This window comes from Hypanus sabinus, chromosome 2, assembly GCF_030144855.1.
Source record: "Hypanus sabinus isolate sHypSab1 chromosome 2, sHypSab1.hap1, whole genome shotgun sequence".
NCBI lineage: Eukaryota > Metazoa > Chordata > Chondrichthyes > Myliobatiformes > Dasyatidae > Hypanus > Hypanus sabinus.
The window spans coordinates 179080472-179105435 of record NC_082707.1 but is presented as its reverse complement, the minus strand read 5'-3'; the positions used below and the strand labels follow the sequence as shown (position 1 = coordinate 179105435).

The 24964-nt window shown below is 41.2% G+C and overlaps 1 protein-coding gene across 11 annotated transcripts in view; it reads left to right on the top strand.

The window, feature by feature from the left end:
- The window catches only part of ttll5 (tubulin tyrosine ligase-like family, member 5), a 439573-nt gene that overhangs the window by 159228 nt on the left and 255381 nt on the right, over positions 1–24964 (top strand). For all 11 annotated transcript variants that reach the window (XM_059960284.1, XM_059960287.1, XM_059960300.1 and 8 more), the window contains 2 exons: positions 14415–14496; positions 21918–21979. In XM_059960284.1, the coding sequence (XP_059816267.1) occupies positions 14415–14496; positions 21918–21979 (144 nt within the window). The remainder of the gene's footprint in view (positions 1–14414; positions 14497–21917; positions 21980–24964) is intronic.

Genomic DNA, 24964 nt, shown 5'->3' with positions numbered 1-24964 from the left:
ACAATGGTGAGGTTGATGCAATTGGTCCCAGCTGGGCTGAAATCTGAGAAATGATTAGCAGGTGTTCCCATTGCGCTGTGGCTCTCTGTGCATTGTTGAAAGGTATATCTACTGGCAAGTTTGAGAGTATAATTGAGCTTGATTAAGCTGAGTTACTGAGCCTGACCAGGTTGGATCATCCCTTCCAGGCTAATATCCCCTGCGTAGAAGTCTGAATCACACTCAGATGTATGCAATAGGTAGGCTACATCAAAGTAGGCATCCAGTTCCAAATTCCATCACAGCCATTGATTACCAGAGAAAGCAAGAGTATTACGAAAGCCTTTGTGAAATTATGAACATCCTTACCAATTCATGGGTTTCTCTGATTCAGATTAATTTATTTATCATGTGTATATTGGATACACTCAGTGGTCAATTTATTCAGTTCACCTATACACCTGCTCCTTAATGCCAAAATCTAATCAGTCAATCATGCTGCACAACTCAATGCATAAAGTCATGCAGACATAGTCAAGAGGTTCTGTTTTCTTTTATATCAAACATCAGAATTGGGAAGAAATGTGATCCAAATGACTTTGACCATGAAATAGCACTGAGCTTGGGTCAGTGGTGCAGAAAGGAAAGAGGGAGAAGAAGGGAGCAGTATTGATAGGGGAACTCAGTCATCAGGGGAACGTATTCTGTGGATGTGACTGGGACACCCGAATAGTATTTGTCTCCCAGGTACCAGGTTCAGGGATGTTTTGGATTGTGTCCACAACATTTTGGAGAGAGAGAGAGAAGCAGATCAGCCAGATGTCTTGGTACATATTGGTACCAATGAGACAGGAAGGAAGAACAAAAAGATCCTGAAGAGAGAATTTAGAGAGCGAGGCAGAAAGCTGAGAAGTAGGATCTCCAGGGTAGTAATTTCTGGATTGATGCCTGTGCCGGGCACTGGTGAGGGTAGAAATAGGATGATTTAGCAAATTAATGCATGGCTGAGAAGCTGGTGCAGGGGGCAGGACTTCAGGTTCTTGGATCATTGGGATTTCTTCTGGGGAAGATACGACCTGTTCAAAAGAGGAACCAATATTCTCACAGGCAGGTTTGTTAGAGCTTTTGGGGAGGATTTAAACTAATTTGGCAGGGGGATAGGAAACAGAGTGAAGCAACTCAGGATAGGACAGATGGTTAAAAAAAAAAGCAAATGTAGCATGCAGTTAGAGTGTCAGGAATGGCAGGCAGATGGTAGGACATAATTACAGCCAGCAGGGTGAGTATTAATGCATTAGGGATGCAGAATCAAAAAGGGTAGCAAATGTAGCACTCACAGTGTTACCTCAATGAACAGAATATAAAAAATAAGGTAGATGACCTTGTTGCACTATTACAGATTGCCAGGTATGATGTCGTAACTATCACTGAATTGAGGCTGAAGGAAGTTGTAGTTGGGAGCTGAATGTCCAAGGTTACACATTGTATCGGAGGGATAGGAAGGTCGGCAGAGGAGATGGCGTGGCTCTGCTGGTAAAGAATGGCATCAAATCATTCATAGGATCAGGGGATGTTGAATCCTTGGGGTTTGAGCGAAGAAACTACAAGGTTCAAAGGACCCTGATGACAGTTATATACGGGCCTCCCAAGGGTAGCTGGGGTACTTTTAAGGGTTGACGGTGGTTATGCAATGGCAAGCATTTAAAGATCGCATGGATGAACTACAACAATTGTTCATCCCAGTTTGGCAAAAGAATAAACCAGGGAAGGTAGTGCACCTGTGGCTGACAAGGGAAATTAGGGATAGTATCAAGTCTAAAGAAGAAACATATAAATTAGCAAAAAATAGCGGCACACCTGAGGACTGGGAGAAATTCAGAGGCCAGCAGAGGAGGACAAAGGGCTTAATTAGGAAAGGGAAAAAAGATTATGAGAGAAAGCTGGCAGGGAACATAAAAACTGACTGTAAAAGCTTTTATGGATACGTGAAAAGAAAAAGATTGGTCAAGACAAATGTAGGTCCTTTACAGTCAGAAACAGGTGAATTGATCATAGGGAACAAAGACATGGCAGACCAATTGAATAACTACTTTGGTTCTGTCTTCACTGAGGAGGACATAAATAATCTTCCGGAAATAGTGAGGGACCGAGGGTCTAGTGAGATGGAGGAACTGAGGGAAATACATGTTAGTAGGGAAGTGGTGTTAGGTAAATTGAAGTGATTAAAGGCAGATAAATCCCCACGGCCAGAGTGCTTAAGGAAGTAGCCTGAGAAATAGTGGATGCATTAGTGATAATTTTTCAAAACTCCTTAGATTCTGGATTAGTTCCTGAGGATTGGAGGGTGGCTAATGTAACCCCACTTTTTAAAAAAGGAGGAAGAGAGAAACTGGGGAGCTATAGACTGGTTAGTCTGACATCGGTGGTGGAGAAAATGCTAGAGTCGGTTATCAAAGATGTGGTAACAGCACATTTGGAAAGAGGTGAAATCATCGGACAAAGTCAGCATGGATTTGTGAAAGGAAAATCATGTCTGATGAATCTTGTAGAATTTTTTGAAGATGTAACTAGTAGAGTGGATAGGGGAGAGCCAGTGGATGTGGTATATTTAGATTTTCAAAAGGCTTTTGACAAGGTCCCACACAGGAGATTAGTGTGCAAACTTAAAGCACACAATATTGGGGTATGGTATTGATGTGGATAGAGAATTGGTTGGCAGACAGGAAGCAAAGAGTGGGAGTAAACGGGACCTTTTCAGATTGGCAGGCAGTGACTAGTGGGGTACCGCAAGGCTCAGTGCTGGGACCCCAGTTGTTCACAATATATATTAATGATTTAGACGAGAGAATTAAATGCAGCATCTTCAAGTTTGCGGATGACACGAAGCTGGGTGGCAGTGTTAGCTGTGAGGAGGATGCTAAGAGGATGCAGGGTGACTTGGATAGGTTAGGTGAGTGGGCAAATTCATGGCAGATGCAATTTAATGTGGATAAATGTGAGGTTATCCACTTTGGTTGCAAGAACAGGAAAACAGATTATTATCTGAACGGTGGCCGATTAGGAAAAGGGGAGATGCAACGAGACCTGGGTATCATTGTACACCAGTCATTGAAGGTGGGCATGCAGGTACAGCAGGCGGTTAAAAAGGCAAATGGTATGTTGGCATTCATAGCAAAAGGATTTGAGTACAGGAGCAGGGAGGTTCTACTGAAGTTGTACAATGCCTTGGTGAGACCGCACTGAGAATATTGTGTGCAGTTTTGGTTCCCTAATCTGAGGAAAGACATTCTTGCCATAGAGGGAGTACAGGGAAGGTTCACCAGATTGATTCCTGGGATGGCAGGACTTTCATATGAAGAAAGACTGGATCAACTAAGCTTATACTCACTGAAATTTAGAAGATTAAGGGGGGGATCTTAATGAAACGTATAAAATTCTAAAGGGATTGGACAGGCTAGATGCAGGAAGATTGTTTGCGATGTTGGGGAAGTCCAGAACGAGGGATCACAGTTTAAGGATAAAGGGGAAGCCTTTTAGGACCGAGATGAGGAAAAACTTCTTCACAAAGAGAGTAGTGAATCTGTGGAATTCTCTGCCACAGGAAACAGTTGAGGCCGGTTCATTGGCTATATTTAAGAGGAAGTTAGATATGGCCCTTGTGGCTAAAGGGATCGGGGTATGGAGAGAAAGCAGGTACAGGGTTCTGAGTTGGATGATCAGCCATGATCATACTGAATGGCGGTGCAGGCTCGAAGGGCCGAATGGCCTACTCCTGCACCTATTTTCTATGTTTCTATGTTATGTTTCTATGTAGAACACAGATTACAACAGGAAATGGAAAAGGTGTGTCAAAAGGGCAATGTTGTGAAAGTCATGGGAGATTTCAACATGCAGGTTGATTGGGAAAGTAAGGTTGACAGTGAGTTTGTTGAATGCCTACGAGATGGCTTTTGGAGCAGTTTGTCATTGAGCCTACTAGGGGATCAGCTATACTGAATTGGGTGTTATGTAATGAACTGGAGCTAATTAGGGAGCTTAAGGTAAAAGAACCTGAGGAGGGAGTGAACACAATATGATTGAGCTCAACTTGAAATTTGATAGAGAGAAAGTAGACTGTCATAACAGCATTTCAGTGGAGTAAAGGAAATTACCGTGGTATGAGAAAGTAGTTAGCCAAAGAAAACTGGAAGGAGAAACTGGCAGGGATGTCAGCAGAGCAGCAGTGGTGTGAGTTTCTAGGAAAAATGAGGAAAGTGCAGGATAAGTGTATCAAAAAAAAAGAAATACCTGTATTCAAATGGCAGGATAGTATAACAATGGCTGACAAGGGGAGTCAAGCTAATGTAAAAGCAAAAGAAAGGGCATACATCAAAGCAAAAGTTAGTGGGAAGACAGAGGATTGGGGAGCTTTTAAAAAGCTACAGAGAGCAACTGAAAGAATCATTAAGAGGGAAAAGATGAAATATGTAAGCAAGCTAGCAAACAATATCAAAGTGGATAGTAAAAGCTTTTTAATTATGCTAAAGAGAAAAGAGAGTTGATAAAGGACCACAAGAAAATGACCCCAGAGAAACAATAACGGTGGACAAGTAGCTGGCAGATGAACTAAAAGAATATTTTGCATCAGGCTTCACTCGGAAGATGCTAGCAGTGTGCCAGATGTTGAAGGGTGTAAGGGAAGACAAATGAGTGCAGATACTATAACATGGGGGAAGAATCTCAAAAAGACGAAAGACCTAAGGGTACATAAGTCACCCAGACCAGATGAACTACACCCTAGGGTTCTGAAAGAGGTAGCAGTAGAGATTGTGGAGGCATTAGTAATGATCTTTCAAAAATCATTAGACTTTGGCATGGTTGCAGAGGACTGGAAAATTGCAAATGTTTCTCTACTGTGTAAGAAAGGAGGAAGGCAGCAGAAAGGAAATTATAGACTAGTTAGCCTGACCTCAGTGGTTGGGAAGCAGGTTAAGGATGAGGTGATGGAGTACTTGGTGACACAGGGCAAGATAAGAGAAAGTCAGCATGGTTTCCTTAAGGGAAAATCTTGCCTTACAAACCTGTTGGAATTCTTTGAGGAGGATACATGTAGGATAGATAAAGGGGATGCAGTGGATGTTGTATATTTGGACTTTCAGAAGTCCTTTAATAAGGTGCCGAACATGAGGCTGCTTATCAAGTTACGACCCCATAGTATTACAGGAAACTTACTGGCATGGTTAGAGCACTTGCTGATTGGTAGCAGGCAAGTAAGTGGGTATAAAAGGATCCTTTTCTGTTTGGCTGCAATTGATTAATGGTGTTCTGCAGGGATGTTGGGACCGCTTCTTTTTATACTGTATATCAATGATTTAGATGATGGAATGGGTGACTTTGTTGCCAAGTTTGTAGATGATACAGAAATTGGTGGTGGAGCAGGGAGTTGTGGGGAAACAGGTAGGCTGCAGAAGGACTTGGATCAGGAGACAGAAGAAAAAAGTGGGAAATGAAATACAACGTTGGAAAATACACAGACATGCACTTTGGTAGTAGAAAAAAATGTGCTGTTTATTTTCTAAATGGGGAGAAAATCCAAAAATCTGAGATGCAAAGGGACTTGGGAGTCCTTGTGCAGAACACCCTAAAAGGTTAATTTACAGGTAGAGTCAGTGGTGAGGAAGGCAAATGCAATGTTAGCATTCATTTCAAGAGGTCTAGAATACAAGAGCAAGGATGTGATGCTGAGGTTTTATAAGACACTGGTGAGGCCTCACCTTGAGTATTGTGAACAGTTTTGGGGTCTTCATCTAAGAAAAGATGTCTGGCATTGGAGAGGGTTCAGCGGAGGTTCATAACGATGATTCAGGGATTGAAAGGGTTATCATTCAAGGAACTTTTGATAGCTCTGGGTCTGTATCTGCTGGAATTTAGAAGGATGAGGGGGAGGGGGATCTTATTTAAACCTTTCAAATGTTGAAAGGCCTAGACAGAGTAGATGTGGATAGGATGTTTCCCATGATGGTGGCATCTAGGACAAAAGGGCAGAGCCTCAGGATAGAATGCCATCCATTTAAAACAGATGCAGAGAGATTTCTTTAGCCAGAGGGTGGTAATTTTATGGAATTTATTGCCACAGGCAGCTGTAGAGGCCAGGTCATTGGGTGCATTTAAGGCAGAGCTTGATAGGTTTTTGATTGGACATGGCAACAAAGTTTACTGGGAGAAGGCTGAAAAGTGCTGCTGAGGAGGAGAGAAAAAGATCATGGCAAAGCAGACTTGATGGGCCAAATGGCCTAATTCTGCTCCTATGTCTTATGATTTTAAATGTTAGGTCCAGTCAGGGTGGTTTGAGTATCTCAGAAACTGCTGATTTCCTAGTATTTTCATGTACAGCAATCTCTAGATTACAGAGAATGATGCTAAAAACAAAAAAAAACATCCAGTGAACTGCAGTTCTGTGGGTGAAATCGCTGACAGAGGAGAATGGCCAGACTGGTTCAAGCTGACAGGAAGGCAACAGTAATTGAAAAAAACCACGTGTAACGACAGTGATGTACAGAAGAACATTTCTAAATGCACAACATGTCGAACAAAGGTTCAAAGGTTTATTTTATTGTTAAAGCATGTGTGCACAATACAATTCTGATATTCGCCTTCTCCAGATTGCTTGGAGCTGTTGAAAGAAAAGACGTCAACTTCCTCCTCCCGGCACAAAAAAGAAATAGAAACAAAACTCACAAATCCCAAAACCCCCTTCCACTCCCTCAAAGAAAAAAAATAGCAACAACAGCATCAAATCCCCAATGCATAAAAGAACTTGCATAAAAGAACAGCGACAATAGCATCAAAACCCCTTCCTCCCCCACATAAAAGCTAACAGATTGCTCACCCAGAAAAACACCAACAAGAAAAGACCCCAAATCCCCAACCTCTCCCTGTCACAAAAATAAACGTATCTTCCACCAACCAATTGGCCACAAGAAAGAAACACTGAAAAACTGATGGAGACCAATATAAAGTACAATCTAATAATAATCAGAATCAGGTTTATTATCACCGGTATGTGACATGAAATTTGTTAACTTAGCAGCAGCAGTTCAATCCAATACATAATCTAGCAGAGAAAGAAAATAAAACTAACAATAACAATAAATAAACAAGTACATCAGTTATGTTTATTGAATTGGTTAAAAAAAGATGTGCAAAAACAGAACTACTGTATATTTTTTTAAAAAGTGAGGTAGTGTCCAAAGATTCAGTATCCATTTAGGAATCGTTTGACAGAGGGAAAGAAGCTGTTCCTGAATCGCTGAGTGTGTGCCTTCAGGCTTCTGTACCTCCAACCTGATGGTAACAGTGAGAAAAGGGCATGCCCTGGGTGCTGGAGGTCCTTAATAATGAACACTCTTTTTCTGAGACACCGCTCCCCGAAGATGTCCTGGGTACTTTGTAGGCTAGTACCCAAGATGGAGCTGACTAGATTTACAACCTTCAGCAGCTTCTTTTGGTCCTGTGCAGTAGCCCCTCCATACCAGACAGTGATGCAGCCAGTCGGAATGCTCTCCACGGTACAACTACTGAAGTTTTTGAGTGTATTTGTTAACATGCCAAATCTCTTCAAACTCCTAATAAAGTATCTCTGCTGTCTTGCCCTCTTTAAAACTACATTGTTATGTTGGGACCAGGTTAGAGATCTTGACACCCAGGAACTTGAAGCTGCTCACTCTCTCCACTTCTGATCCCTCTATGGAGATTGGTATGTGTTCCTTCGTCTTACCCTTCCTGAAGTCCACAACCAGCTCTTTCGTCTTACTGACGTTGTGCCAGGTTGTTGCTGCGGCACCATTCCACCAGTTGGCATATCTCACTCCTGTACGCCCTCTCGTTACCCTAAGGTTCTACCAACAATGGTTGTATTGTCTGCAAATTTATAGATGGTATTTGAGCTATGCCTAGCCACACAGTCTTGTGTATATAGAGAGTAGAGCAGTGAGGTAAGTGTTGATTGTCAGCGAGGAGGATATGTTATCACCAATCCGCACAGATTGTGGTCTTCCAGTTTGGGAGTCGAGGATCCAATTGCAGAGGGAGGCACAGAGGCCCAGTTTCTGCAACTTCTCAATCAGGATTGTGGAAATGATGGTATTAAATGCTGAAATGTAGTTGATGAACAGCGTCCTGATGTAGGTGTTTGTGTTGTCCAGGTGGTCTAAAGCCATGTGGAGAGCCATTGAGATTGCATCTGCTATTGACTTATTGTGAAGATAGGCAAATTGCAATGGGTCGAGGTCCTTGCTGAGGCAGGAGTTCAATCTAGTCATGACCAACCTCTCAAAACATTTCATCACTGTATGTGAGTGCTACTGGGCAATAGACATTAAGGCAGCCCACATTATTCTTCTTATAAATATATAGATTTGTTATTCATATAAATCTTAGAATATTGAAAAGATCTTCCCATCAGCAATCGAGGAGAGTGGCCGCATGAGTTCAGTCCTTCCGTGAACCACACTGGGTCCAAACACTGCTGACCTGGCAACAGACAGTTTTAACCTCCATTGAGAGCAACTGTGACGTCCTCCGCATTTGTCTTGATGCTTCAATCTCCTCAGTGCTTTGAAATGTGGTTGTTCATGGACCCACACCCCATCTCTGGTCTTCTCCATGAGTCACCTTGTATTCTCAGTCCTTTTCAGAGCCCCGTCTCTGGTCTTCTCTATGAGGCAGTTCTTTGGACACAGCAGTACGCTAGGTCATTTAATCAATTCTGAACTGTGCGTCGCAGGCTCCAACAGTTTACATAACACAATCAAGACAAAAAGAACAAGCAGAAGATGTAGAAAATGTGGAAATAGTAATGAACCTTGAGGTGATTGGGCTACAGCAGCAGAAGACCATGAACACACGTTATGGCCACTTTATTAGGTATAAGAGGTAGCCAATGAGTGTACATTCAAATGCATCATTTATTTTAACAAACAATGCAACCTAGGGATATGTGGGGCAGCCTGCAACTGCTGCCACACATTTCAGCACCAACATAGCATGCCCATCATATTCAGCAGAACAACACAAGCAACAACAAAACAAAACAACAGCCTTCCTGACTACTTGATTAACTACTCTAAATTCATTTCCAAATTCTCTTATCTCTTTTCCATACTGAATTGATTTGGATATATAAAGCCATGCAGCATAGAAGCAAGTGTTTCGGCCCACCATACCAATGCCAACCATCGTTCCTATCTACAGTAATCCTATTTGCCTGCATTAATTCCACATTCCTCTGTGTCATGTCTATTCAAGTACCTGTTCAGATGCTGCTTTACCGTTGTTACTGTGCCTGCCTGCCTTTGGCAGCTCATTCTAGGGACCAACACTTAGTGTGAAAAAGTTGCAACTTATATCCCCTTTGAACTTTCTCTCTCACCATAAACCTATGCCCTCTGATTTAGGCAACTCTACCTTGGGAAAACAAAATTGGTTATCTGCCTTTCAGGTCAACTGTCAGCCAATTTGGGGAAAAAAGACCATAAGTCTGTAAGACACAGGAGCAGAAGTAGGGCATTTGGCCATTCAATTATGACTGATCCTTTTCTCCCCTCTTCAGCACACCTTTTCTAAGATATGGAGCCCAAAATTGTTCACAGTACTCAAGCAGATGTCAAATCAGTGCCTTTTAAAGCATCAGCATCACATCCCTGTTCTTATATTCTAGACCTCTTAAAATAAATGCTAACATTGCATGTGCCTTCCTCATCACTGACTCAACCTGCAAATTAACCTTTAGGTTGTTCTTCGCAAGGACTCACAAGTCCCTTTGCATCACAGATTTTTGAATTTTCTCCCCATTTATTTCTACTACCAAAGTGTCTGACCATGCATTTTCCAACACTGTATTTCATTTGCCACTTTCTTGCTCTGCCTCCTTTTGTAGCCTACCTGTTTCCTCAACATTATCTGCCCCCTGCCCCTCCACCAATCTTTGTATCATCTGCAAATTTAGCAACAAAGCCATTTATTCCATCATCTAAATCAGTGATATACAGCATAAAAAGCAGCGGTCCCAACACCGACCCCCTGTGTATTCACTGGCAGCCGACCAGAAAAGGATCCCTTTTATTCCTGCTCACCCTCTCCTACCAATCAGCAAATGCTCTAACTACGCCAGTAACTTTCCTGTAATACTATGGGCTCTTAACTTGGTAAGCAGCCTTATATGTGGCACCTTATCAAAGGCCTTCTGACAGTCCAAATATACAGCATCCACTACATGCCCTTTATCTATCCTACTTGTAACCTCCTCAGAGAATTCCAACGGGTTTGTAAGGCAAGAGTTTCCCTTAAGAAAACCATGCTGACTTTGTCCTTTCTTGTCCTGTGTCACCAAGTACTCCATAACCTCATCCTTAACAATTGACTCTAACATCTTCCCAACCACTGAAGTCAAGCTAACTGGTCTATAATTTACTTTCTGCTGCCTTCCTCCTTTCTTAAAGAGTGGAGTGACATTTGCAATTTTCCAGTCTTCTGGCACCATGCCAGAGTCCAATGATTTTTGAAAGATCATTTCTAATGCTCCACAGTTTCTACCACTACCTCTCTCAGAACCCTAGGGTGCACTTCTGGTCTGGGTGATTTATGTACCCTTAGGTTTTACAGCTTTTTGAGCACCTTTCCCCTTGATATTGTAATTGCATGCATTTCTCTCCCCTCACACCTTTCAGCATCTGGCACACTGCTAATGTCTTTCACAGTGAAGACTGATACAAAATACTCATTTAGTTCATCTACCATCTACTTGTCCCCAGTTATTATTTCCCCCAGCCTCATTTTCTAGCAGTCCTATATCCACTCTCATCTCTCTTTTATTTTTTTGCATACTTGAAAAAGATTTTACTATCCACTTTGATATTGTTTGCTGGCTTGCTTTCATATTTCATCTTTCCCCTACTAATGATTCTTTTAGTTGTTCTCTCTAGGTTTTTAAAAGCTTCCCAATCCTCCATCTTTCCACTAATTTTTGTTTTGTTTTATACCCACTTCTTTATTTTTAAATTAGCTTTGACTTCCCTTGTCAACCAGGGTTGGACTATTGAGTATTTCTTCATTTTTGGAATACATCTATCTTGTTACTTCCTCATTTTTCCCAGAAACACATGCCACTGCTACTCTGCAGTAATTGCTGCCAGCATCTCCTTCCAGTTTACTTCAACCAACTCCTCTCTGATACCACAGTAATTTCCTTTACTCCATTGAGATACTGCTACATCAGACTTTTCTTTCTCCCCATTAAATTTCAAGTTCAACTCAATCTTTCAAAAATCATTGGACTCTGGCATGGTGCCAGATGACTGAAACTGGAAAATGTTACTCCACTTCAAGAAGAAAGGAAGGTAGCAGAAATTAAATGAAAGACCAGTTAGCTGGACCTCAGTGGTTGGGAAGGTGTTAGAGTCAATTGTTAAGGATGAGGTGATGGAGTACTTGGTGACAAGGGACAAGATAGTACAAAGTCAGCATGGTTTCTTTCAGGGAAAATCCTGCCTGATAAACCTGGTGGAATTCTTTGGGGAGATTACAAGTAGGATAGATAAAGGGGATACAGTAGATGTTGTATATTTGGATTTCAGAAGGCTTTTGATAAGGTGCCAACCATGAGGCTGCTTATCAAATTAAGACCCCATGGTATTACAGGAAAGTTACTAACCTGGTTATAGCATCAGCCGATTGGTAGGAGGCAGCGAGTGGGAATAAAAGAATCCTTTTCTGGTTGGCTGCTGGTGACTAGTGGTGTTCCACAGGGGTTGGTGTTGGGACCACTTATTTTTATGCTGTATATAAATGATTTAGATGATGGAATAGATGGCTTTGTTGGCAAGTTTGCAGGTGATATGAAGGTTGGTGGAGGGACAGGTAGTGTAGAGGAAACAGGTAGGATGCAGAAGGACGGACAGATTAGGAGAATGGGCAAGAAAGCGGCAAATGAAATACTGTGTTGGAAAATGCATGGTTATGCACTTTGGTAGTAGAAATAAATGTGTGAAAGTACGAGTAACTGAGATGCAGAGAGACTTGGGAGTCCTTGTGCAGAACACCTTAAAGGTTAATTTGCAGGTTGAGTTGGTGGTGAGGAAGGCAAATGCCATTTCAAGAGGTCTAGAATATAAGAGCAAGGATGTGATGGTGAGGCCTCACCTTGAGTATTGTAAATAGTTTTGGGCCCCTCATCTTAGAAAAGAAGTGTTGGCATCAGAGAGAATCCAGATCCGGTTCACAAGGATGTTTCCAGGAATGCAAGGGTTATCATATGAGGAACATCTGATGGCTCTGGGTCTGTACTTGCTGGAATTCAGAAGGATGGTGGGGGGGGGGGTCTCATTGAAACTTTTTGAATGTTGAGAGGCTTAGACAGAGTTGATGTGGAAAGGATGTTTCCCATGGTGGGAGAGTCCAGGACAAGAGGACACTGTTTCAGGATAGAGGGGCATCCATTCAAAACAGAGATGAAGAGAAATTTCTTTAGCCAAAGGGTGGTGAATTTGTGGAATTTGTTGCCACATGCAGCTGTGGAGGCCAGGTCACTGAGTGTACTTAAGGCAATGATTGATAGGTTTTTGATTGCACATGGCATCAAAAGGTTACAGGGAGAAGGCCGGGAACTGGGGTTGAGGAGGAGATAGAAAAAAACGATGAGCCACGATTGAATGCAAAGCAGACTCAATAGGCCAGATGGCCTAATTCTGCTCCAATGTCTCATGGTCTTGTATTGTGGTCACTGCCTCCTAAATGTTCTTTTACCTCCCTAATCACCTCCGGTCATTGCTTAACACCCATTCCAGTGTAGCTGATCCTCTAGTGGGCTCAATGACAAACTGCACTAATAAGCTATCTCATAAGTATTCAACAAACTCTCTCTCTTGAGATCCATTGCCAACCTGATTTTCCCAAACAACTTGCATGTTGAAATCTCCCATGATTATCATAATCACTTTTGACAATGCCTTTTCTATTTCCTGTTGTAATCTGTGGTCTGTATCCCAGCTACATTTGGGAGGCCTGGATATAACTGCCATCAGGGTCCTTTTACCCTTGCAGCTTCTTAATTCAACCCACAAGTATTCAACATCTTCCAATCCTGTGTCACATCTTTCTACTGATTTGACACCGTTCTTTACCAGCAGAGCCACGCCACCCCCTCTGCCTACCTTCCTATTCTTCTGATATAACGTGTAACTTTGGACATTCAGCTCCCAGCTGCCACCATCCTTCAGGAAAAATACCTAGTGTATTCATTCTTTCCTGATAAATCAAGCCCTCCATTCTTGACAGTATTTTTGTGAATTGTACCCACTCTGCCTTAATCACATCCTTACTGTAGTGTGATGACCAGAATTGTGTACAATGTTCCAAGTGCAGCGGAGCCAATGATTTGTACAGGTGTAGTATGACATCCCAACTGTTGTATTTAATATTTCAGCTAATGAAAGTAAGCAGGCTCTGTTTAACAACACTCCCCAGTACCTTGCTATTATGTATGTCCTGCCTTGTCTTAATTTCCCAAAATGCATCTCTTCATTTGAATCATTGATATAAGTTCTTTCAAATTTCGAAGATTAAGTCATAATCTGATTAGAGTGATTAAAATGCTTAAGTGATTTGCAGAGAAACTCTTTCTTTTGGTGTACGAAAACAGAACAAGCAGTCATAATCTCAATATTAAAAATATGCAGATAAAAAGAGAAATCTGGAAGGGCTCTTCCAGCACAGAGTTCAGTCAGAATTTGAAGCTGTTCCAAAAAATTCCCTCTTTCCCCAAAATGCTGAGGATGTGGGGGCTTGATTAAAATATTAAAACTGAGCCTTTGAGATGAAAGTTGCTGCATAGTTGCTGACACAGAGTGGGAATCATTGTATTGGGTGACTGTTGAATTCCCCTTCTGATACTTGGTTCCATTAGTTTCAGTGGGCAGTGCCTGTTTCATGCAACTAATGATAAATTTATTCTGTGAAGAGTTGTTATTAATCAAAGGAAAATGAAGATAAGTGATAAAGCAGTCAAAATTTACTTTAATCTTGGAACAAGCTCAAGGTCTTGCTCCCATTCCTGAATATGCACTTCATAATCTGGCCCACTGAGTCCTATTCTGACTGTTGGCACAGTTAATTTAGGGAAGTTAGTTTATAATATGGTTTACAAAAAAAAAAGTAATAAAGGCAGTGTGTTCACATTTTACTGGTCAAGCTGAATTAAAAGTCTTAAACTATGTAGGTGATACTGAATCTTGTTAAGGTGAATGATGGATGGTGGTATTGTGGGAGCAGTCTCGAATAGGAATGAACTCCTGTTACACATCAGACAGTGGTATTGTCCAGTTTGAGCTCCAGTGTCATGTGATTCTGAATCCCTGACATTGCTCAGTATCCTTACACAATTGTGCTTTGTGTTTTCACAGAGCTGTATGGTTTTGATGTCTTAATTGACTCCAACCTCAAACCCTGGCTGCTGGAAGTCAATCTTTCTCCTTCACTGGCCTGGTAAGTAAGCAATTTATTTTGTTCTGCCTTTGTTCTTTAATGTTTCTGCTGGGAAAGACCTATGATTCAGGAGTAAGGGCATTGACCCTTTTCCGGGGTCCTGCTCTAACAGTACAACACAGTATAGGCATTTTGGCCCACAAAGTTATGCCAACCTTATGTGAAGCTACAATCTAACCCTCTCTTCCCCCCTCCCCTATAGCACAGACCCTCCATTTTTCTTTCATCCACGTGCATATCTAAGGGTATTTGAAATGGCCCTAATGAACCTGCCTCAGCCATCACCACTGGCAGTGCGTTCCATTCACTCACCTGGTATTACTCTCTGCAGCCCTGGGAGAAAAAGGTCCATTCTGTCTATACCTCTCATAATCTTATACACCTTGAACAAGTCATTTCTCATCCTTTTTTGCTACAAACAGAAAAGTCCTAGCTTGCTGAATGTTTCCTTGTAAGACATGTTCTCAAATTCAGGCAGTAAATCTCTTCTGCACCCTCTCTAAAGCTTCCACGTTCTTCCTATAATGAGGTGACCAGTACTGAACACAATACTAAAAATGTAGCCTAACCAGAGTTTTGTAGAGTTACAACATTACTTCACAACTTTTGAACACAGTCCCCCAACTAAAGGCCAGCACAGCATACAGCTTCTTAACCACCCTATCAACTTTGAGGGATCAATATAAGTGGACTCAAGAATTCTCTGTCCTTTACACTTCTAAGAACCATGCTAACATGCTCCACCTTCAGATTCAATCTTCCAAAGTTTAAAACTTGCAACTTTTTTGGATTGAACTTCACCTGCTAATTCTCTGTTCAACTTTGCATCCTGTCTGTATCATCAGAGCTATGTAATTACAGACCACGACCTTTGCCTAGATTGTGGAAAGTGAGACTAATGAGGATTGTGGCAATAGTTATTTGGCATGAAAGGGTTTGATGAAGTTGCAAGTTGTTTCTGATACTTTGAGGATTTGAAGGAATTAGCCAGAGGATAAGAATGAGACTGAGGAATTCATGGAATTAACTGATGATGCTGTTTATGTTAGTTGTTACAACACAGAGAAGGCTGTGTCCTCCAAAGTTCAAACTTCAAAGTAAATTTATTATCAAAGTACCTATATGTCACCATACACAACCTTGAGATTCATTTTCTTGCAGCATTCACAATAGATACAAGAAACACAATAGAATCAATGAAACACCAAAACCAACAGGACAGATAAAAACACAAAGTGCAAAAGACAGCAAAGAGAAAGAGAAAAAAAGAAACAATAATAATAATAATAAATAAGCGCTAAATATCGAAAACATGAAATGAAGAGTCCTTGAGAGTCCATAGGTTGTGGGAACGTTTCAGTGATGGGGTAAGTGAAATTATGCCCTCTGGTTCAAAAGACTGATGGTTAAGAGGTAATAACTGTTCCTGAACCTGGTGGTGTAGGTCTAGAGGCTCCTGTAACTGCTTCCTGATAGCAGCAGGAGAAGAGAGCATGGGCTGGATGATGAGGGTTCTTGATGATGAATACTGCTTTCCTGTGACACGGTTGAGAGGGCTTCAGCCGTGATGGACTAGGCTGTATTCACTACATTTTGTAGGCAATTCCGTTCAAGAGCATTAGGGTTTCCATACCAGGCTGTGATGCAACCAGTAATATACTCTCCACCACACATCTATAGGAATTGTCAAAGTTTTGGAAGCCATGACAAATCTTCTCAAACTTCTACTTCTAATTAGAGGCACTGCTATGCTGTCTTCACAATGATGCTTATGTACTGGATCCTCTGAAATGATAAAACTGAGGAATTTAAAGCTGCTGACCCTCTCCACCTCTGATCTTTTGATGATGACTGGCTTATGGACCTTCGGTTTCCTCCTCCTGAAGTCAATAATCAACTTCTTGGTCTTGTTGACATTGAATGATGGGTTACACACACAAACTACTGGAGGAACTCAGCAGGCCAGGCAGCTTCTATGGAAAAAAGTACATTCGATGTTTCGGGCCAAGGCCCTTTGGTAGGACTGGAGGAAAGAAAAGATGAGTAGTTTTAAAAGGTGGGAGGGAGAAACACAAGGTGATAGGTGAAATCATGAGGGAGAGGGATGAAATAAAGAGTTGGGAAATTGTTTGGTGAAAGAGATACAGTGCTGGAGAAGGGGGAGTCTGGTAGGAGAGAACAGAAGGCCAGGAAAGAAAGAAAAGGGGGGAGGAACACCAGAGGGAGGTGATGAGCAGTCAAGGAGGTAAGTTGAAAGAGGGAAAGGGGATGGGGAATGGTGACGGTTGAGGACATTACATGAAGTTCAAGAAATTGATGTTCATGCCATCAGTAATAAATTGTTATTGTGACACTACTCAGACAAAAGAATGCAGGAGTACAAAATACATAACATTGAAAATCTGGCTGTGTTCTTATCTTAGATTAACTCAATGACCAGACAACTTGTTTACAGTTTATCCCCATGTTCACCCTAGTGTTACCTAACAGAGACATCCATCTTCCTGTGCCCATCCCACAGGTTAACAAGCTTCTTTTGTCTCCTTTCCAGTTCTGACCTAAAGTGTTAACTCTGTAACTCCTCCCATTGTTGTGGCTTCAACTGCCGAACAATTGCAGTATTTTCTGTTGTTACTGCAGATTCCCAGCATGTGTTTTATTTCAAAGGTTTCAAAGGTTCATTTATTATCAAAGTATACAACTTGAAATTCTTCTTCTCCGGGTAGCCATGAAACCAAGAAAGAAAAGAAAGGCAACATGATTATCAATCCTGCACAAATCCCCCCTCCCCACACAAAAATTGAGCAAAAATGAAACAGGCATATCATTCCCCAAATCCCTCCTCCCGCACAAAAAAACAAGACAGATTCGGCTAAAAACACAGAATATAAAAAACTATAAGACAAGAGAAAGTGTACTGTCCAAATTTTACTTTCATCGCAGAGTACCCACAGTGGTTGGCTCCAGATTAATGCTTCTTATTGTTAAAATTTGCTACAAAATGGAGTGATGGAGAAAGAGAACCAAAAATGAAGTGGGTTTTCCCTAGTTCTTCCTGTACACAGACAACCCGAATGCAAATGTTTGAAAATTACCATGCAATTATTTGAAGACTTTTGACATAGTTAAGGAAATTGAGCTACTAATTTGAAAACCAGTTATTAAAGAATTTGCTAAAATAAAATGAGGAAAAATGGGTGCAGTAAATTTGAGACTGATAAGGCGGTGACCAATTTGGCATTTTACATTCGTAGATTCACTTCCCAGGGAAGCAAACTTAAAATGGAATATAGAGGAGTTATCCCAAGGCATGCAGACTTGTGTCATAAGGCACAAAAACACAGCCAGACTTTCAAATAAAAAACACAAAATGCTGGCCTGCTGGGTTCTGCCAGCATTTTGTGTTTTTTATTTATTTCCAGCATCTGCAGATTCACTCGTGCAGACTTTCGAAAGCTGTTTCAGAGAAAGCTGCTGACATTTCAGTGAGTTATTTAGGAAAAGCAGAAGTAACAAAAAGATGCTTTCAGAAACAACTTCCCTTCTTTTACATTGGCCTGCATTTGCCCATCTTGCCAACCTATTCAAGTCTTCTTCCATCATCACCACTCGGGCTCCATGGTATCATCGTAGTTAACAAGAACCTATTACAGCTTGGAGCATTCCGGAGTTCGGAGTTTAATTCCTCCACCATTCTGTAAAGAGTCTATTTATGTACATATTCCCCATGGAATACATGGATATTCTCTGGGTCCTCTGGTTTCCTCTCATAGTCCAAAGATGTAGGTTAATTGGTTATTATAAATTGTCCCGTGATTAAGTTAGGATTAATTAGGTTTGTCCAGGATTGCTGGGGCAGTGTGGCTCGAGGGGCTGGAAGGGCCTGTTCTGAGCTATTTCACTAAATAAATAAAAAATAATATAAAATAAGGTCAATCTGCTGAACTGGCTTGATTTGGGCCATAGTTTCTTATACTCCGAAGTCCAAATCACTTATTTTAATGACCCTTTAAGAGTTCCTTGCAGAACTGTTCCTACTGTACCTCTTTAATTCTTTATTCCTACTCTTTGTTTCCTTATCAGCTGACCATTTCATTCCCTATAGCCTTATTGCCTCTTAATTACATTTTTGGCAAATCACATTAATAGAGCATCATTAACTTCTTTTCAAAGTCGTCTTATTTTTCACCCTTCCAATCCACTGTCAGTATAAAGTTGTAAGTAGAAACAATATAACCAGGGCAAAGTAGCATAAGGGTAATTTTACTGGACCAGTAGAGGCCTGGCTTAATTACTTCAGGAACATGAGTTCAAATCTCAACAGTGTCCTGGGAAATTATGCTAGGGAATTCAGAAATTCAAACAATAAATGGTATTATTAATAGAAACCATAAAAAATGCAGGATTGTAATAAAATCCATCTAGTTTTCTGAAAAGAAATTTGTTGGTTTCTATATTTAGCTCTGACTGACTAGTGTTGCTGACTCCAAACTATCCCCTGAAATATAAAAGGCCACATGGTTCTATGGCTGTTTGGAGTAGCACAATAGATGCCTTCTTGGCAGGGATGTTATTAAATATTATTTACACAAGAGATTCTGCAGATGCTGGAAATCTAGAGAAACCCTTAGTCCTGATGAAGGGTCTCGGCCCAAAACTTCATCTGTTTATTCTTCTCTATACATGCTGCTTGACCTGCTGAGTTCCTCCAGCATTTTGTGTGTATTAATTTATTAATGTCACATGTACTTAATCAGAAGATACAAAAGTTTGAAAACACATGCCAACAGTCTCAAGGACAACTTCCATCCTGGCATTATCAAGAGTCTTGTACGAACCTGTTATGCACTAAATTTGAAATGATATCCCAATCTACCTTATTGTGGCCTTTGCACTTTATATTGTTTACCTACAGTGCACTTGCTCGGTACCCACAACATTATATTTTGTATTCAGAATTTTTGTTACTACCTCAGCACGTGGATTGATCTGCCTGCATGGCAATGGTATGCAAACAAGAGCTTTTCACTACCTCATGAGGCAGCATGAAGTATATACAGAGTTAATGGAGAGAGGCTTGTTTGCGTTATGGTCAGGGCTGCATTCACAACACTCCTGTGAACACATAAACAAAAAGAAGTCCTGCATGGGCATAGTGATGCAACGCTGAAGTTATTTAGGATTTATAGAGGGATCTTTGACAGCTGGATAAGTGGACTGAAGAGTGGCAAATGGAATTTACTTGGGTGTGTAGAATGGTTAACAAAGGCCTGCATCCTAAGCACAGCATAACAAATTTATTCAGTACTGGTGAAATGGAATTTGTCAATCTAGTCTGTGGTGCTTTCTAAACTGCATCAGTCCTAATTATCTGCTGTCACCCCCCATAGCACTGCAAATTTATCCTCGTGTCAATCCAGTTCCATCTTGAAAACCCTGAATGCTAATGTCACAAGCAATTCTAATGATATCTGCTCCTACTGGCATACTCTCCAAAGACGGTAGTGCAGTGTTTCCCAGCAGTGAGTATGTGGGGGATAATTTTAAGGTGATTGGAGGAAAGTATAGGGGAGATGTCAGAGAAGTGTGGTGGGTGTGTGAAACAACCCGCCGTGGTAGTGGTAGAGGCAGATACATTGGGGACGTTTAAGAGACTATGAGATAGGCATACGGGTTATAGAAAAAATGGAGGTCTATGTTGAAGGGAAAGGTTAGATTGATCTTAGAGTAGGTTAAGAAAAGCACAACATTGTGGACTGAAGGACCTGTACTGCACTATTCTATGATGTATGAGTAGCTAAGAAATTGGCATTAAACCCTATAGCATCTTGTGTGATCAGCCATAGCACAGAAATCTCAGCTGATTTCCAGTGACTACTTTCCCTTAAACTGAAATTTGGAATTCTCCCATATTTATCAGCAACTGAGGAAGTTCAGAGTGTCAGATGAAGATTGATTGCATCTTGGGCCTGCTGCTTCAAGGCTTTGCTAATGGCACACATGGTAGCAAGGTGGTTAGCAGTCTAAGTACTGAGCTATTCAACCAGCGTTATGAATTTGACTCCCACTGCATTTGGGAGTTTCAATCAAAATAATTAAATCAATCTGGAATTTAAATCTTCCAAAATTATACTGATTAGAGCATAGAACCGTACATCACAGGAACAGGCCCTTCAGACCACAATGTTATGATGAACTAATTATGTGATTAAATGCTTAACAGGACTAATCCCTTCTGCCTATGCAATGTCCATATTCCTCCATTCTCAGATTTTAGAATGGTTCCTGCAGATTGGAGGGAAGCAAAATGAAGGCTATTGACTATGTGCTGGTATATAAGATTAGTGTGAAGTTAATGATCTGCGATCTGTTAGATCATGCTGAGCCAAAGGACTTATTCTGATACCACGACTCTAGGATTCAAACTTGACTTCTCATAAAGGGTCTTTGTGAGAACACACTTGGTGTACTGTGACTTGAGCCCTAAGGCCGAAGAGTCAGGATCAGATTGAAAGACGGGGCAGGTTTGAAGGGTCTGTTGGCCTACTCCTTTTCCAGCTATCTTTTTGCTTTCTTAGATAAATTGAAGGGATAAAAACCAAGAGATTCTGCAGTTGCAGGAAATCCAGAGTATCACACTCAAAATGCTGGAGGTACTCAGCAGGTCAGGCAGCATCTATGGAGAAGAATAAAGAGCCGACATTTTGGGCCAGACCCTTCATCAGGACTCTTCGTTGGGACCGTAAGGCCATAAGAGGGGCAGAATTAGGCCATTCAGCCCATTAAATCTTCTCCTTCTTTAGTACTGAGGAAGGGTCTCAGCTGAAACATCAGCTCTTTATTTCTGCGTGATATGCTGAGTTCCTTCAGCATTTGTGTTGATTCAAGGGATATTGTAATAGGGTAGGAAACTGGTGTGGAACAAGGGTCCTGTTAAATGTTGGGGATAGGTGGAAGTATGGATTGGCCTTCTGTGCCTATTGACTAAGACAACTGCGCTGCTCTGAAGAGCACCTTATGAGGTCATTCTTACCCTCAGCCATTAAGCTCTATAATGAGACAACCTATAGCCAGGGTAGAGATGTCACCCCCCCCCCCCCCCCATTAGGCTGTTCGTGGTAAATTATTTTCTCATTCTTTCTACTTCTCCTAATATTTATATCTGTGCACTAGTTATGCTACTGTGACACCGTAATTTCCTTTGGGGTCAATGAAGTATCTATCTATCTACCTTAAGTTACTGTAGGTTAGATTTTAAAGTAATGACAAACTGGATTCATGGAATCAAAAATGTATAGTACAGGAATGGGTTGTTTCAGCCCATCTCTTCCATCTACTCTTTGATATTTCTGGATTTAGTTGTATTCATTGGAACTGCTCTTTAAACCCACTTCAATGAATTTGCCTTTGTATCTCAATAGTGATGCACCTTTGGATCTGAAGATTAAAGCAAGCTTACTGACGGATATGTTTACATTAGTGGGTGAGTGCATGATTTTTGGGAGGAACAGGTTCCCTGCATTGAAAATGCTTGATACCTGAGAGAAAGACCCTGTTGGAATATTGACTTCAGAGACCTTGGCTGCTTTCCATCTTGATCTGACTTCAATTTGTGGCGTTAGAGTTGTGTAAATACCAACCCATTCTTTTATGTTAAAGCAAGGGTGTACTTTGGAACACTGCTGCCTGTGAAAGTCTGTAGAAAATGAAATTCTGTCTTCTAATGGCACCTTACGATTTTTTATCACTTAATTTGCACATATCTCCCATAATGGTGTTCATAGTATTTTGTGGTCCTCATATTTTAGATTCAAATTTATTTATCACATGTACATCGAAGCAGACAATGAAATGCGACATTTGCGTTAACAACCAACACCCCCAAGGATGATCAGAGACACTCTGCAAGTGTTGCCACTCATTTCACCACCGACATAGCATATTCCTCAGAACAACACAAGTAGCAGTAACAACACAACAAAGCAAAGCAGCAACACAAAAATAAGCCCCTTTCCCATCCCTCCCAATCACCCACAAACCCAAACAGGCCTCCAACCCAAGGATAGGCCACCTCCGTGCCTCCAGCCCTTGCCCCCATATTCTTACCCTCCCAGATGCTGGGTCTCCAACTTCAGACTTCATCCCAAGACGCCAATGAAGGTTTGATCTTCGGGCCTCAACTTCCAGACTCGCATGGATCACAGACAGTTTGCAGATAGAGGGGAGGGGTAATTCAAGCTTGGTCTGTAGCTCCTGTTTCCCTGTTCATGTCAGATGTTTTATTTTCGCTTAGTTCAGTAAGTATAATGAGTGCGTAATGTATTTAAACAGTGAATGGCAGGGAAGAGCAACCAACAGTGCTTTACCAAGCTCAGGATATCTCTGGGTAAAACACTGAGTTGTGGGGGAGGTTTACAGAGCAGACAGTGAACCAGGTGGACTAAAGGATGAATGTATCAAAGGTCAAATTCAAAACAAATTTATTATCAAAGTATTTATACAGTATGTTACCATATACTACTTTGCGAGTAATGTTCTTGTAGGTATTTACATAAAATAAGGAAATACATAGAATTCATGAGAAACTATACATAAAGACTGAATAAATGGCATGACTTGGCACTACACAGGGTTAAATGCAATTTGTACTGCAGTTTATTAGTGTGACTGAAATAAACAAAACTATCTGAATGTTTATCTACCAAGGAAAATGTCCTTTATGAGCTCAGTGTATTGTAGCAATGTAAATGAGTGTTTTTTTACACATAAAAACAAATCAGACCCTGATGTAAAAGCTGAAGGGTATCGACGCCTGCGGCACTTGAGTTTATTGTCTCAGTAAATGTATACATTTATAAAAAAGCAAGTAATGTAATGGTTGATAGTGCATGGGGGTGTTTGTGAGGAGGTATGCTATGATGAAAGAATAACTGAACTGCTTGAGCAACAGTTTTATGCCCCAAGCTGCCTCATACAGAACGGGCTTCAGTAGCTGTAAGAATAATGGCAGGAGTCCACAAAGAGACAGCTCTTTTGAGAATGTAATCAAGAATGTTGCCAGGACTTGAGTTGTAGGGAAAGGTTGAATAGGTTAGCATTTTATTCACTGGAGTGTAGGATAATGAGGGGAGACTTGACTGAGGTATACAGAATTATGAGTGGTATAGATAGAGTAAATGCAAGCAAACTTTTTTCCACTGAGGTTAGGTAAGGCTCACACTAGGTCATGAGTTAACAGTGAAAGTTGAGTATTTAAGACGAGCCTGAGGGGGATCTCCATTCAGAGGGTGATGCACGTGTAGAAGGAGCTGCCAGCAGAAGTGGTGGATGTGGGTTCAATTGCAACATTTAAAAGGAGTTTGGATCATTCCATGGATAGGAGGGATATGAAGGGCTATGGTCAAAATGCAGGTCAGCGGGATTCGGCAGAATAGCAGTTTGGCATGATGGGCCGAAGGGCCTGTTTCTGTGCTGTAGTGCTCTATGACTCTTAAGAAATACTTCTTTGAGTAGTGAAGGGTTGGATTTCGATCCTTAGTTTAAACTCCTCCCTCACCACCCCCCACCTCAAATGAAAAGGTGAAAGTGATTGAAACCAAAACTGACTTTGATAGATTTTCATTGGACAAACTATCACGAGATTTGCTGCAATTGAGTTAAAATACAGGTCAGCCAACATGAGGAATTTGCTTATGGTCCAGAGTGGCTTTTTCCTACTCCTATGACAAAATATGCATAAAAGAAAAGATTTCTTAATGGAAAAAAGTAGCAAGCCAGAGAAGAATATCAAGTCACAGAGAAACAAACTATAGCAGAAGATGTTGTAGTTAAAGAGTTAGTACACAGAAATACCCAGAAGGGCTATGCTGATAGTTGAGAGTCCTGCAGAGGTGGTGGTGTCATTCAGAAGCTGCAAAGTGATGCAGAATAATGGGTGGAGGTGTGTGATAAGGTCGGAAGGCACACACAAATGGGAAGGAGTGAAGATGGATCAGGCTGAGGTTTATTTTGATTGAATCTTGCAGACTGGCGAAGAAGTATCAAAATAGGATGTGGCAAAAGGATGGGTAGTCATTTAGTGATATTTGGATTTGATGTGTTCTGTTGCATATGAGGACACAAGTGGGCTTGTTATGGATAGCAAAGTAACTTAAAGGGGGCAGACAGCTTTAAGCTAGGGCAGAGCATTGGAGCTGGGGCAGGTTATGATGGCAGCTGAGTACAACAGTATCTAGCTGGAGCCATCTTGCCCTTGAACTGTTGTGATATTACATTGGATGGGCAGTCTGTATGTCGACTACCTTGAAGAACACCAATGCCTTGACTGATCAAGTCCCAATACTCCATTGTGGATGATTGTTTCAGAATCTCAGTTGCTTTACAAAGATGGGAGAGATAGCAAAGTAGATTGCAGAACCCAAAAAGTTGGAAGTTGATGACTAAAATGTTGAAGTTTCAGACCTGTTCT